Raw genomic sequence first — 16410 nt, forward strand, 5'->3', positions numbered from 1 at the left:
GGGGAAGGCAGAGAGACTGGATGAAGTCAATACTGCAGGTTGGCTTCATCCTGCTGCTTAGGATTTTATTGATTGTTGCCCTAATTAAATGCTCGTATGAGACAAGTTGACTAGTTTGGTTCCAACCTCTGTTGGTCTGATTAATCAGAGTGACTACAGGTGGCCTATTCATGTAAAAATTTACCAAAAGCCAAGATGGGGATGGACAGAGACAGTTTTCCTTGGTCTTCTTATACTCCCTGCATGTCTTGTTGGGATACCAAGACTGCATTGTCCTGACTGCTCTTTTACCTGGGCCATTTCTCAAGACTGCATTGTCCTGACTGCTCTTTTACCTGGGCCACTTCTCAGGACTGTTTATACATCTGATAACCTTAAATAATGAAGTAATGTCTAACCCCAGACAAAGAGCATAGGTACTGCTTGCTATAAAAATGGAAGATTCCCTAAGCTCAGCAGTCATCATCTGCAATGCAAACCTACTGCATGCACAGCATCCATCTGGGCTGTATCACATCACCCCTGTGAGATTCAGGGGCAAAGGAACTAGAGTAAATATCATGACGCTTATGCAACTTGCCATACTATGAGTAATAAAGCCCCTTAATCTCTGACCCATGTCTCATATCTTTTGCCAGTCTCCATGATATAAACAGGCTAACTCATTAGTTTGTAAGTAGGGTAAAAATCAAAGCCCAGATCCAACATGTTTATCTCTGGCTTGCACCACATAGGGCATACGATAGAAACCTAGTTAAGACAATCATCCCCATACTTAAATGTCCAAACATGAAGTTACATAGCTGTCCTAAAGTTGAACCTATCTTCTGAGATTATTTCATGGAAGCAAGAGAAAACTATTAACACATGAATGTAAAAACCAGGGTCACTTCCCCATTTTCCAGGCCTAACAAACTTATGAAACCTCCACATAAAACTAGGGTTACTCACTTCAGTTCCGGTTCCTCCAGAGTAAAACCCCTCTGAAGGGGCACTATTACCACCACTTCACCACACTAGAGTGTGGAGGAGAAATACTAAGTATATGAGATGCTGTAATATTATAGTTTGAACGGAAGGGTGATTTGAGATGTGAAAGAAAGTGAATAAGAAGTGCTACTAGACATGGGCAATATACTTTTTAAATTCCAAACTTGATTTCAAAAAGTAGAATCAATCAGTCAAATAAACAAAAAACCTACCTTCAAGGAGGTGGAAGAATGGCAAGAAAACTGGTATTTATAAAATTAGGTCTCTTTGGCCAGGCTCACGCCTATAATCCCAGCACTTTGGGAGACCGAGGCGGGCGGATCACGAGGTCAGAAGATCAAGACCATCCTGGCTAACACGGTGAAACCCCGTCTCTATTAAAAATACAAAAAATTAGCCACGCGTGCTGGCGGGCGCCGGTAGTCCCAGCTACTCGGGAGGCTGAGGCAGGAGAATGGCGTGAACCCGGGAGGTGGAGCTTGCAATGAGCCAAGATCGCGCCACCGCACTCCAGCCTGGGCGACAGAGTGAGACTCCACCTCAAAAAAAAAAAAAAAAAAAAAAAAAATTAGGTCTCTTTTGCTACAAGGGAGGGAAGGCAGAAAAAGTATGCCAGATTGAGGGAATAAAAAGTGTTAAGAAATATCATAGTGTTATATCCCATTATCAAAAATCCTACAATTAGGGTTCAAAATTCACCTTCAGAAATTTAATAAAAAGACTCAAATGTCACCAAGTGCTTTATGTATGATTATTGGCAAAATATTTGTCTGTTAGCTATACTTATACTGTTTTTTAAAAGCAAAAAAAAAAGAACTTAAAAGACAGGATGAAATAACCATTCAGAAGCAGAATTATAGAAGCTAATTATTAAAATAACTCAGCATTATATCCAGACCTCTAGCTGAGCAGATATCAAAGGCAAATCAGTAAATATTCTAAAATGACTGCTTTGTAATGTATATGATTAAAACAAACTGTGCTAAAAATTAAGAAAATTCACATTGCTTCAGAAATTTCACATTCACTTGTCTCCGTAATTCAATAAAAATAAAATAAATGGTTTTTCAGAACAGCCACCATCAGGAATGTGACGTTTGATCATTTCTCCGCCCTGCTGTGAGCAATGAGGTAAAGGTAGATATATTTATTCACATCACTCTGCATCCTCATGGGTAAGTGAGGCTGTCGGCATGTCCCGTGACTTAATTATGTGGTGGCCCTGCTGGAGGTGTGCTTGCTTACCGTAAACAGACGCAAATATCTCAAAACTACCCCTGATTTACAAGAAAAACGTTCAAGTTTAAACCAATCTTTAACACAAAAGAACATCTTTAGAACAATTGTGAAAAAAATCAGACTTCCTTCTTTGCTTTGCGTCACGGGGCCTTTGTCTAAGCAGGGGCTGAGGAGATGCAGGGACACTGGTGACAGGGAGGGAGGGGCTCTGAGAGCAGGCACTGAAACAAACCTGCTCTTCCCATTTTTTAAAAAACCCTTCGGAATAATTTAAATGAGCTCCCACCCAAATTAAATTGCCTTGAGGTTTTCCCTCCAAGGCTTTTGGCATTATAAATACCCCCTGACTTTGGCCTGTCACGTTTCCTCCATCAATCACGGAGTAGCCTAGAATTAAATTGAAATGATTGGATCAAGAAAAATCAAATTTTTTAACATTTAGTTTCAGTAATGTGATTACGAACCTTTTAGTGATATTGTAATTACTCTGAAGCTTTGAGCATATGTTTCTACTGAGAGCATTTCATGGAGAAAAGCTGCATTAGGGAAACAAGTAAATACAGACCCCAATGAAGCAAAGTGCATTTGTTGTAAAGTTAAAAGCTAAAGGTGGAAAAGAGACAAAGCATCTACGTAATTTACACCCTAAACCTGCTGCATAGAGTAACCACTTTTAAAAATCTCTACTTCTTCCAAAATTCAAATAATTTAAGCACTTCCCTCTAAGGGCAAGCATTAAGGAAGCAGTAAGAACAACAGTAAAGGACAAGGGAAAAAAAGAAGAAAGGAAAAAGTCATCGTCCTTGTGCTAGGTATTTGCATGGAAAAGATGACAAAGCTCTCTCTCTTAAAATTAATGAACCATCTCCTCAGATACTTAATTTTCACCAAAGTCAAGGCATATAGTTACTTCCCCTATTTGTTAATTTTTTTCTCCCATCTCAACACTTAATGGGATTCTGCTAGGCTAGGAGCCCCAAAGATAAATGAAGTGGGGCCCCACCCCAAAGGTTAATATCAAAAGAGATTGGATTCCTCAAGGGACATGGAAGAAGACAAACCAGAGGCAAGGACAAAGGTCTTCTCTCCTTTGAATCACACTTTCATTTAGGCAACAATTATTTATTAAGTACGAGCACGCTTATTCCCTCAAGAATAAGGCAGGTAAGTAAAGATACACTATAAAGATGGAATGAAATTTGGTTTTTAAAGTTTAGAGGAAAATAATTCTGTCAAGACAGTCTGAAGTACACAAACCTTTTGAAGGGTTTGTTTCTTCTGATTATATTAAAGTACAGCTAATTGCCCTAATAGTTTAAAGATCCTAAGTGGGAAGCTGTGTAATAGCTCCAAGTACTTAATTTGGCTACTGGCAATTTTATTTTATATTTCAAATTTGAATTCACATCTCACTTTCAGCGACAAGACACAGCCACTTCCTACTGCCTTAGAGTTCCTAGCATTAAGATTGAGCGGTTCCTCATTACTCAGAGCAAAACCTGAATTCTCCAGTATGGCATGGAAAACTGCACTGAGCTGGTCCTGACACCCTAATCTATCATCACCTCCCACTCCATGCTCCCTGTACTCCATCCCGTCAACTACTCATCCTTCCCAACACAGCCTCTGCTAACAAGCCTGCCATCTTGCTGGGGCCAGCCTCTCTGTTTCAAACGCGCTTTCTTTCTTGGCCTGCTCAGGAGTCCAGTCTGTTGTTAAGAACCAGCTCAAATAAATTCCACCTCTGCTGAAGGTTCCCCTGCTTTATCACACAATGAAGCGTACCTCCGTGATAACATCTATTATTGTCAATGGTTACTTTCCATGTGTACACAGCATCTTCACTAACTGTGACTTCCTCATTTAGATACGCACGCCTAGTGCCTATCATAAATCCTATAATTTAAGGTGTCAATAAATATTTGCCGAATTTAACATTTTCTTTTTTCAGCAAAAAATAAATGTTTTCTTCTTTAAAAACCAAATTCTGCATTCATCTATTTAAAAAATTTATTCCATATTAGAGTTTCTCCTAACTGTACTAACAATGTATAAGGGAATATTTTCCAAATGTTTCTGTTAAAACTGCCTCAAGAAACCAAATTCTATGCTGACATCTGTGAGAAATTACAAGATTTCGCTCTTTTGTTGAAAATTCTAACTGTATAATTTTCAACCAACCCATATTAGTTATTATTTACAAAGGACAGGACAATGTTAAACTATTCCAGGGAGCATGAAGTGTCTAACGCTCATAGTGAACTGTCAAATCAGAAAGCAATATACACATAATGGTTATTTGCTTCCACTTTGCCTGATCATCTGTTATGTGAAGTGGTATCTCCTGTCCAAAGCATAACAAAACTTCCCCTTCTCTACAGGATACAAATTAGCAACCTGGTACATATCAAATTACCCAGCTGCAATGCACTATGGGAGTCCAGGAGAATATTCACACCTTCTTTTGCCACCTGAGAAAACTACCTTGAAAAGTGAGTTATGTCCTTGGCTAGCTTCATCAACTAGTCCATACACCCTACCCGCCTGCGCGCGCGTGCGCGCGCGCACACACACACACACACACACAGACTCATGTGTAACACTACTGCATTACCTTTAAGTGACCTCACAATAGGCAAAAATCAAGTCATAGCTCTCTGTCATTCTTCCTTCATAAGGAAGTACCTAACCACACGTTCAAATGGTGAAGCATTACTGGTAACTGTGGTGGCTGAATAATGCCTCCTTGCCCCTGAAACCTACAACTGTTTCCCGATATGACAAAAGGGACTTTGCAGATGTGATTAAGGATCTGGAGACGAAGAGGCTATCCTGGTGGCTCCTGAATGTAACCCCATGTGTTCTTTTAAGAGGAAGGCAGAGCAAGATTTGATGGCAGTAAAGGAGAAGGCAATGTGACCACAGCAGCAGAGACTGGAGTGATGTGGCCAGGAGCCAAGGAATGCCAGCAGCCTCCAGAAGTGAAAGAGGAGTCTCCACAGGAGCTTCTATCAATGGAAGGGGCTAGCCCAGCGAACACCTTGATTTTAGTCCCTTTTAGTCACTTTGGGGCTGGGCACAGTGGCTCACGCCTGTAATCCGACAACTTTGGGAGACTGAGGTGGGAAGATGACTTGAGCCCAAGAGTTCAAGACTAGTCTGGGCAACATAGCAAGATCCTGTCTCTACAAAAAATAAAAAATAAAAAAATTAGCCAGGCAGGTTGGCACGCACCTATAGTCCCAGCTATTCGGGAAGTTGAGCCCAGGAATTCAAGGTTGCAGTGAGCTGTGTTTGTGCCACTGCACTCCAGTCTGAGTGACAGAGGGAGATCTTGTCTCAAAAAAAAAAAAAAAAAAAAAATAGTCATTTTGGACTTTGGGCCTCCAGAACTGTAAGAAAATAAATTTGTGTTTAAAAGTCACTAAACTTGTGGTAATTCGTTACAGCAACAACAGGAACTACACAAAAACTAATACAGTAATCTGGCCATGCCCCAATAGTGTATAATATTAAAGAAAGTGAAATTATGGTTCTAAGGTTTGTTTTCCTGAAAACACTACTTTTATGACCAGAACATGAGCATAGTATGCTACCATTGAAAATTTATCTGACATAATTTGACACAAAAGTAGAATCCGTTTTAAATGTATTACCACGATGCATTTGTCCTTAAGATTGTGTTTATAACACATTGCTTTCCAGTATTTCCAAAACATTATACGCTTAACGCTGAAGATCTGAAAAACACAGAAATCATAATAAAAGAAAACATCCCACAACCCAAAGATATAATTTGCGGGTATACCTCCTGATATTTTTACATATACAAATGGCCCCTAATGCTATCTAGTTTCCAGTTATGGTAACTAAATGGTCACATTAACACTTTTTAAAAAAGATCTTTCCCAATTATTAAGAACTCACACATATTTGTCCATCTTAGATCACTTAATCATCCTATCATCACTGTTTTAAGACAAAAAAAATCTTATTACTTCTAGGAACTTCATCTCAAATAGCGTCCCCATCCCCTCTCTGACTGACTTTACCTGTATAACTTGCATTCTATTAAGCATAAAATGATTAAATTGGCTGCAAAAGCCAGAAGGGACTTTTAATGAATTTACACACAAAGAATTGTGACAACTATGTCTTGATCCAATATGAAAGTTTCTTAGATGTTGAATCTCCATTAAAAATTATTCCAGAGGCCAGGCGCGGTGGCTCACGCCTGTAATCCCAGCACTTTGGGAGGCCGAGACAGGTGGATCACGAGGTCAGGAGATCGAGACCATCCTGCCTAACACGGTGATACCCCGTCTATACTAAAAATGCAAAAAAAATTAGCCGGGCATGGTGGCAGGCGCCTGTAGTCCCAGCTACTCGGGAGTCTGAGGCAGGAGAATGGCGTGAACCTGGGAGGCGGAGCTTACAGTGAGCCGCGATCACGGCACTGCACTCCAGCCTGGGCGACACAGCAAGACTCCGTCTCAAAAAAAAAAAATTTATTCCAGAACTGTCCCCCACAAAACAAAATAGAGTTCTAAAATGGGCAACAATGCCCAGAAATTGCCAGAACATAAAAAACAAGCACAGAGACTTGGTATAAAACTCAAGACACTGAGAATAAGATTATTTGGTGACTTCTTTGAAATCAAGATGATATAAAAGTCAATACCTATGTCAGAAGCTCTGCATGTAGTGAGACACGGCAGATGCCACACACACATACACACACACGCACACACGAGAAAGGGACAATGAATAACGGAGAAAACTCTAGAGAGGGACAAAAGGAAGAAATTCCAATTCCAATCATAGGTTGAGCATCTCACAGATTCCTAAATGAACAAGAGTGGAAAGCCCACAACAGAGCTCTACGAAATATCACTCTCTGTATCATATGATTATGTCTAAATTGACTGCCCAATAAAACACATATACTTCCCATCTGATCCTATGAATTCAGACATATTCATGTAAAAACGTCTTTATATATTGTCACATGTAATTATACAAATTTGGTGAATATCAACTGGATCATGCAGTCTACATTTGTCTGTGGTCAGGAGCCCAGAGAAGCAGCACCTCAGAGAACATGACCTCACTTGTGCTTAAATCTGTACCTCTCACACTCTGGGAACTCACCAGAGAGCTATAAAGGACTTTCAGGAGAAAGGAGGTCGAATTTCAAGGGTGGAAAGAAGACCCAGGGCACATGGAATATTATTCTTAAATCTGTCTAATTCTCCAAGGAGCAAACCTAACTTGCCCCCATCCTCTAGCTGCCCAGAGTTCATCATTCCTCAATTTTGTTTCAATGGAAAAAAAAAATTGTAATCAGGACTGGATTTGCCTGGAAGGAAAATGCAGAGCCAGAGACTACAAAGATTTCCATTGCAGACAATTCCCAATCTAGGGAATGTCTCCAGTAGGAGCTGTGGTGAAGCCTGGTCTGTTCTGGTCAGGCCACTCCTGTGATAACCCTCAGGAACATTACAACCCACAGTCAAGCCCTGTGGCAACAAGTAAGGAAGAAATTCACCTGTTGTTCAGACAACAGCTGCTCCTGTGAGCTGAAGAATGAAATATTAAATTCCAGCTTCTGAGAAAATCAAGGAATGTGGGTAAGAAAAAAAATGAGGGGACAGAAAAGAGGGAGTGCAGGTAGATGTCAAAAAACAAAAAACAAAAAACTAAAGGTTGACCTCAGAAACACAGATATTACAAATGTTCCTTCCTATTTCTCCATTTTATTAATACGAGCAATTTTCAGGTGTCTACTTCCTATCATTTCACGATCTGGAAAATGGATCTACTCTGCAGGTACAATAAGCTTTAAAAATGACTACGCAGTCACAGAGGGCTTCATCACAAGATCTTATTTATGCACTGAAACTCCAAAAATATCTCACAATAGGAGTAACTGGCGTATTCAACAATTATGTAAATAAATAATAAAAAGTCTCAATCAGGACAACAATATTAACTCCCTAATCACCAATTTTCCCCCTCATTTGATGAGGGTAGGAGTAGAGATGTGCAAAATGGGTGAGGCTGCTAACTATTGAACATTCTCTCCTCCAAAGTTAAGAGCTCTCATGTGAAACTTTATGGGGGCCTCTGTTCAGGTCTTACAGTAAAAGTAAATTAGAGAGAATCATCAAGAAGCCATCAATACTCTTAAAAATACACACATCTGTCCATAGATGGTCTTAATATGTGCCTAGGTATATGAGTCACGCAGATATCTAAGAGGAAGAAACTATTCTGCACTATTCTGGGTGACACGATATCCACAGCTCTGATGACACTGTTCTCTCCACAGAGAAGAAACTATAAATAGAACCCTAAGCATCATGTTCCACATATCAAAGAAGGAGATACAAACTATTTTTGGAATACAAATACACTTAAAGCTTTAGTAACATAAAATAAAACACCTGTCAATAAGAGACATTAATCTATTCTACAAAAATAAGAACTTTTAAAAAAGAAATATGGCCCTTAATCAGAGATGATGTAATGACATATCAAATCAATGTCAACACCCTGAGAAAAGCCATCTCCTACCGCACAATTACCCTGCCATTCTCAGTCGAAGACTGTCCTCTATTAACACATTATCTGGACTTCTTTCCTTTGTTTTATGGAGTGAGTTTATAAACGCTTGTTCTCCGTAACTAGTGATTTCAAGTATTCTGTTTTATCTAAGAAGTACAATGAAGGTCATGAGAAGTCCTCTATTAACACTTTATCTGGACTTGCTGGCACTAGTGTAACTATTTTCTACAATGTTCTATTTCATAACTTTCTAGTACTGCCACAGACATCTTTCTAAAATACAACCTGTTCATAATGCTCTTTTGTAGATAATGGTTCAGTGACTCCTCCCTATCGCCAACTTTAAACCTACCTCCTTGACAAAGCTTATCTGGTGTGCCTGCAGCCTCACCAGATACCTTGCATTCTATTCTCTTCTCTCCCCTCCATGCCTGTCTAGAAGGCCGCCTTCACCTAGTTAACTCCTACTTGTCCTGCAGGACAACTGGAATGGCTCCACTGGGAAACAGTTGGATCTTCCAAGCTCTATAGGCTGAGTTTTCCAGTACTTCCTTGTATAAACCTATATTATGATACCCACCTTTCACGTTTGTAAATCTTTACTTTTCTGTACCCCTTCTAGACTATGAACAAGGACCTGATGAAGGGTAGTTACTAAAATGTTGGCTGACTCTAAAGGAGGTGCTAATTGCCTCACACTAAAAAGAGGGTAAGAGGTGACATGGAAAATTTCACATAAAGTTGGTGCCATTGGAATTGGATCTTGAGTGATGAACAGTAGTTTTGAGATGTTCAACAGAAAGAAAGGGCATTCAGATCAATGAGAATCAAATGAACAAAAGAAACATGAAAAATCACGTGTTGCAGGCATGTATGTGTGTGCTGATATGTACATACATCTTTCTAATTACTCTTCTTCTGTGGTGGTGAAGGTGCAATCTATACCACCAATATAAGCCTAATCAGCCCAACTAGGCCACAAACTTATTGGGAAGAAATGGTCATTTCTATGTACCTTCCCCACAGGCAATATATAGACAAATACAACCTATGTGTACCCATCCCTACCCAGCACCATCTAATACATATGGTATAAAGAAATGACACTGAAATAATAATCATAAATACCTATTCATTCAAGGAAAAAAGGTTTCTATTTGGTGAAAAACGGACATTTGAGTTAACCTGTTAAGAGTCCTAGGTAATTAGGAAATCACTGGGGGAAAAGAATCCTATTACTGTAATTCCTTTTAACCAAGATTCTATCCTACAGGATGAAGTAAATAAGCCAGGGAGGTGAGCTGCAACATAAATCAGCCGATTGTCACATGAGTCTCTTTAATATTACAAAATTGAGGGAGAGAAACCATTCAGATTACTACGAAGAAACATTTAAAATGAGCTCATTAAATGCAAATTAAAACAGAAACATTGAATAAGCACTGGGCTACAATTAAAGGCTGCAGAAACAGCAGGTAAGAAACAATTTTCATTGATCAAAGAACTAATAGCTAACAGAATAAAGTATTTTGCATTAAAACTGCTTTCATGAATATGAAGCATTTCAAAGTAAGAACTCTTTTTTTTGCATTTTTCAAAGAAACTTTGGAGGTAGGAATGGATTTACATATCTTAATACAAAGTACTTTCACTGTATCATTTTCAGGCAATGAAACTATGAGGTTTCAAAAAATGCAGACTTCAAAAACATCCTCAGAAATAGGGCCAAAATTGTAAAGGGCAAGGGGTCATTTTAGAGCCTTTGGACCCAAGGAAGAACTATTATATAATTACATAAAATCTTCTATGCAAAACTTTAGTAGAGCCTATTTTTGACACAATTTTACCTCATTATAAACAGAAGCTTTGGGGTACTTAGGCATAGAGCTGGTTTTCATCAACTTATCAAAATGGCAGGGCAAAGAGCAGTACACAGTATATTCAACTAGAAATATAAATTGAGACTTTAAAATTCACTGCACACAAGCTTGAAAACAAATATGCAGATGTGTAGCCAAATGGTGAAGTCGGAATATACATTCCTGATGGCAAGGGACTTTTTCTGTTGTGCTCCCTCGTTTCCCTGGCACCTAGAGCAGTTAAGGGTACACAGCAGGTGCTGGAATCACTGGATCTGCTTTTGCAAAACTAACGCACTGTAAGATGAGAATGGGAAGTTTTCTTCTAAATTAATTTGAAAAGTTAAAAGATACTGTTTTTCATCTGTCAAGACGGCAAAAATAAAAAATCTTCGATGGCACATGGGAGGAAATGGGCACTCTTATACACACTGAAAGGGAGGGCAGGGCCACCAAGGACAGTTGTGCAGCTTGTACACTGAAAGGCGCTACACCTAGGGTGAGAGAGAGGTGGGGGACCGGAAATCCAGGAGGCGTTCTGCTAGTGAAAGCTGAGTCAGTCTCGGGAAGGACGTCTTTTGGCAATTTTCAGCCCAGAGGGGCAGGGCAGCTCTTTACTACCATGTTGTATTAGTGGAGGCTTTAGATAGGCTTGTAAAATAGGGCAACTTATTTTGGAAAAATTTTGAAATACCTAGGAAAATGTAAAATCTACAAACTCTTTAACTCAAATTGTCATACGATTTTTATTTTACATCTATGCTTACATGTGCAAGTAAAAAGATATGGCCACAAACACTTCTGACAACAGTTGTCTGTAAACCTAATGAGTGCTTATTTATTGGTAAATATTTTCATAATTAGTGTATCCTATAAAAGACTAGGCAGGAATCGCTGTGGAGTGGATCTGGACACGCAGATATGTAAATTCTCAAAGAGATGCTAAGTGAAACAAGGTATAGAAGAGACTATGTTCCAATGAATGGTTTTTGTCAATCAAAAATCTTCTTAAAAGTCTAAGACACTGAATGTGTATTTCAATACTGACAACATTGTTGTATATATAACCATGCACTCTAATATCTGCTGTTACTCAAATACCTAAATCCAGTTCTACAGAACATTTAGAACATACCACAAATATCCCCACTAACATTCCATTTTAAACACAAAGAATTGCTCATTTTTAAAAAAGTCAAAATATATTTTTAATAGAGGTATCAAAAACTACATTTTTCTAAATTGAATTCTTTTAAGCTTTTCTATTCTGCTTTATATCATCTTGAAGTCCTTCTCCACACTTTCCACAAAGGCACAATTTTTAACCGACTTCAATTAAATTATGTTTCTGTAGCTGCCTGGGTCAGGGCATTCAACACATCAATCACAATGCAGGTGGGAAATGTAAGTACTTTTGAAACAGTCCTCATGCCAATAAGGGAATCTTCGGTTTTGAGAAAGTAAAAGGAAGGTACATGTCATTAGCAGTGAGGTCACAGTCAGTTCTGTTTACTCCTATTCTACCAGGAAACCCATCTTTACGTTTCTACTTAAAGTAAGCCAGGATTTAAATAAAGTGGCAGAATATTATTCGCAGTAAGGTTGAGGCGGGAAATTAAGGAACAATAAAATTAAAAAGAAAGAGAAATAAGTTTTCCTGTTTTAGGCTAACTTGTTCCAGAAGCAGCAACAGGCACAGCCTAGACCCAGGAAAAGTCTTGATAATATTATCTAATATGCTCTGGAGACTCTCTCAGCACTCCCTCAACACAGGGAGAAGAAAAACAAATTTTCCTTTGTTTTACAGAATGAGTTTATAGACTCTTGTTCTCTGTAACTAGTGATTTCAAGTATTCTGTTTTATCTAAGTAGTACAACGAAGGTCATAAGAAGCCTGAGTAGGCCTGAACTACAGCTGCCTGGGCACCACAGAGAAGGTTATAGGATAAGCCTGTGCCCAGGCAAACCTAGATAACGAACATCTGGGTTGCTTGGCAATGGTCATCTGCAATCCTGTCTTTGTCCTGCCTCTGTATCCCTGCTTTCACGCCACTGTAAGCTTGCTTCAAGCTAGCCCACCTCCGTTTGTGAAGTGTGTATAAAAGTCAAGTACTGTCTTTATTCTGGGCCCAGTCTTTTGGATGTGAGTCAGCTGGGCCTGAGTACACTCAATAAAGATTCTCCTGCTTCAACCTGAGGTCTCCCTCATACTCCCGAATCCCGCAACAAGGTGAGTGTAATAGTTAGAGAAAGCATAGGCCTGAAAGGAGCAAGCCTTGAGAAGCACTCTTACCTTTAACAGAAAATCCCAGATACATACTATTTACATTTTAGTGATCACTGGATAAAGTCTATAATGTCTTTCCTGGCTCTGAATTTTTGTCACAAAAACACAAAACCCATCACTCCAAGGCTTCCTTTTAATGGTTTTCACTTTCACCTACCTTTAGCACTGTTCACCACACCCAAATCCCAAACTGACCATTCAGATGTTTACTGAAATGTGGCTAATGAGGCTGGGCGTGGTGGTTCATGCCTGTAATCCCAGCACTTTCAGAGGCGAATGCGGGAGGATTGCTTGAGCCCAGGAGTTTGAGACCAGCCTGGGCAACATTATGAAACTCCATCTCTACAAAAACTATAACAAAAAATTGGCAGGCATGGTGGCACACACCTGTAGTCACAGCTACTCAGGAAGCTGGGATGGGAGGATCACTTGAGCCCAGGAGTTGGAGGCTGCAGTGAGCTGTGATGGTGCCACTGCACTCCGGCCTGGGTGACAGAGACAGAACCTGTCTCAAAAAGAGGAAAAAAAAAAAAAAGACGTGTGTCTAATTTCAGAATTAGGCAATGCAACTAATTGAATATTTTATTGCACATTGTCCATGATCTTATATGTAAGGCACATTTCCTAGGGAAAGCAGGCATGGATTTAATCATTTATGTTGTACTGCACACTTATTTGCACTATGTAAAACCATGGCTGGAGTGAGAGAAATAATACTTTTAAAAACCAACCTTATATTCTCCATGTCATTACCAGTAATTGATAACTGTTTAATCATCAACTCCAAAGATATTTCTTCCTTATTGGAAGAATTCCAGATAAAACTAAACAGAACTGTCCAAACATATTTCATCCTAATAAAGTTATTTATATAATCACTTATTAGGTCATAACTTATAACTGAGTAATGTTCTTTAGATCTTAAGTGCTTGTCTTTATATAGCTTTACAATAAATTTGTTTCTCTTAAAATTATCTGTGCACTAGGTTAAGTTAAATTAAAATAAAATGTATTTAACTGTCTTCAAAATAAGGTATAGGCTATTTTCTTCCTGTAGACTGACAGCACAGATATTGGAAAATCTCTTCTACTTGGTTTTCTGATTCAGTTCAAACTTGTGCTTGCAAGTGAATCTTACGTAAATGTCACCTAAAAAGAGCTCAAGAAGACTCATAAAAAATATTTTTTTCGTAATTTGATTAACTTTCAAGTCATTCACCAAAAGTCAGACCATGCTAGAAAGGGAAGAAAAGTTGGATAACATTCTTGTTTTACCACAAAGACAATGCCAGTTAGCTGGCTTGATTCTCCCACTGATGGGGAGAATGTTTACATTTTAACAATAACTTCACAAATAAACAGATGTAAGAAGTGTTTTCAGTGCATAAAGATCACATATTTTATAAATCCACCTCTCATCTTTCTTCTGGACAGACCACATCTGACTTCGAACGTACTTACTGCAATCAAAAGTGTTTTGTAAAGGACCCTCCTCAGGAATAAACAAGCTCACTAAACCCTCCAAACATAACCTGGAGAAACCTCCACAATAATGAAACCCCATCTAGCACTGTTTTTTAAACATACGGTGCATTTCCATTAATTTTCAGGGATAGCCCCTAAAGTAACTTTTGGCTCAACAACCCTGGAAGAGAGGAGCTTTGCTCATCTTACACATCAAATGTTCATGAACAACTCTGATGCCACTAAGTTTCGTTCACAAACTTGCACCTCGGTCGTTCTTTAACAAAAAAAAAAAATGGTTATTTTGCAAAAGGCAATAGATTTAATCTTGGCTACTATTTAATGTTTCTTTCATCTCAGCCCTCCAATGAGAAGTTTAAAAGGAAACATCCGAGGGAGCAAGTTTAGATCTATCTGGAGGAGTTTCTGTGGAGCCAGCCACCCTCACCAGGTGCCTTCCATTAGAGTTTAATGCTTTGCTGCGGTTTCCTGAAAGAGCCCCACAGAGAGTGGGTCTCGATGGGTCCTGAACCGCACCACAACCGGCCAGTGAGGTGAGGGGCGAAGGTGAGGGGCGAAGGTGAGGGGCGGCGGCGGGGCGAAGGCTTCGGGACCCCACACGGTCCGGGGGACCGCGAACGAGGAGCGGGGGTGCGGGGCCGCCTGGCGTCCCCGGCGAGGCGGTCTTCATGAGAACGCTCAGAGCAGGGGCGGGCGGGCGAGGGCTTCGAACGCACACACTGGGGCCCCGGACCCGCGTCGCTGAGCTGGGGAGCCCGGCGGCGCGGGCCGGGGACGGCACGGGCACTTTGGCCCCGTCATTGACAGTTGGCACCGGGGGTCCTGGTCGGCCGAGGCGGGGCGTGGCGCCATACCGGGGCGCAGGGCGGCGCAGAGAGGCTGTACCTGGCAGGTACCCACGTACCTATCATGGTCACTGGGTAGGTGGCGGCTGCGGGCCAGGAACAGGCCTATGCGCGCAGCGGCGCCAGCCGCGCCTCCCACCAGCGGCTCTCCTGGGTTAATCCTCCAGGCCTCCCCGCCCCAGCGCCCGGCCCTAGGAATGCGCACGCGCGGAGGGTACGCGGCCCAGGGCCTGCTGGGAGTCGTAGTTCTAACGCGTAGTTTCTCCTCACGCCTCCTGCCCCCAGCCCCCGACCGCCGCCCTTTCCGGCTTCAGGCCCAGGAATCTTACGTCACCGGGGGGGCGGGACTATGCGCCCGCCGTGTTGACCAGTCGCTTAGCAACCGGGAGGCTTACCTTTGGAAGCTTGTTGCAGCTCTTGCCACGGTCCTGCCCTCTTCCCGCCCCTCCCCTCCCCTAAACTCCCTTCACCTAGGAGCTGCCAAACATCTGGATCAACCTGGGCACTACGAGGGGTTGAATTTCTACCATTATCGCGCCTTTTGATATTTTTTTCCAGACCTCCTGCTCACATCCGTAAAGCCCACTGATTCTTTTACTACACTTTTTATGAGAACAAGACATTTTCTAGGAAGATGGTGGCAGAAAAAGAGACCCTGAGCTTAAACAAATGCCCAGACAAGATGCCGAAGAGGACCAAGCTGCTGGCACAACAGCCGCTCCCGGTGCACCAGCCTCACTCCCTGGTTTCTGAGGGCTTCACAGTCAAAGCCATGATGAAAAACTCAGTCGTAAGTGATCTTCCTGAATTAAATGCACTCGCTCTGAATCAGGGGACACGAGATTTACAGAGGTTGGCCAGCCCTAGGATGGACTCTGAGCCCATGTCCTGGGTGGTCTTTGCCAAAAAAGGCAGTTACTTGGCAAGTAGCAAACGGTGCCCCACAGTGTGTGGGGGGCAGGCTAGGTTGTTACAATCTTGGGCAAGTGATGTACTCTGCCCATTTATAAGCACCTTCCTGATAACTTATGGTTTCTGGACCGCCCAAAATTACTCTTAAGCTATTTACACGAGGAAAAAAGATCCCCTTTACTTACTAATTCCTAACTAGCCCCACTCAGCAAAGGGCCTTATAGAA

General features: G+C 40.9%; 2 protein-coding genes across 11 annotated transcripts in view; one reads left to right on the forward strand and one right to left on the reverse strand.

Moving 5' to 3' along the window:
• Positions 1–15573, reverse strand: part of PRKN (parkin RBR E3 ubiquitin protein ligase) — a 1411643-nt gene extending 1396070 nt beyond the window's left edge. For 2 of the 3 annotated variants that reach the window (XM_054686972.2, XM_001153913.6), the window contains exon 1: positions 15332–15573. In XM_054686972.2, the coding sequence (XP_054542947.1) occupies positions 15332–15338 (7 nt within the window). In that variant the 5' untranslated portion in view covers positions 15339–15573. The remainder of the gene's footprint in view (positions 1–15331) is intronic. The other variant, XM_054686973.2, reaches the window with a different exon arrangement.
• Positions 1–16410, forward strand: part of PACRG (parkin coregulated) — a 656455-nt gene that overhangs the window by 4373 nt on the left and 635672 nt on the right. For 4 of the 8 annotated variants that reach the window (XM_054686976.2, XM_016956752.3, XM_054686978.2 and 1 more), the window contains exon 1: positions 15617–16062. In XM_054686976.2, the coding sequence (XP_054542951.1) occupies positions 15907–16062 (156 nt within the window). In that variant the 5' untranslated portion in view covers positions 15617–15906. Of the gene's footprint in view, positions 1–13365; positions 14974–15180; positions 15348–15616; positions 16063–16410 lie in introns of those variants that run through there. The other 4 variants (XM_054686982.1, XM_054686981.1, XM_054686980.1 and 1 more) reach the window with 4 other exon arrangements.

Source organism: Pan troglodytes, chromosome 5 (genome assembly GCF_028858775.2).
Source record: "Pan troglodytes isolate AG18354 chromosome 5, NHGRI_mPanTro3-v2.0_pri, whole genome shotgun sequence".
Taxonomy (NCBI): Eukaryota; Metazoa; Chordata; class Mammalia; order Primates; family Hominidae; genus Pan; species Pan troglodytes.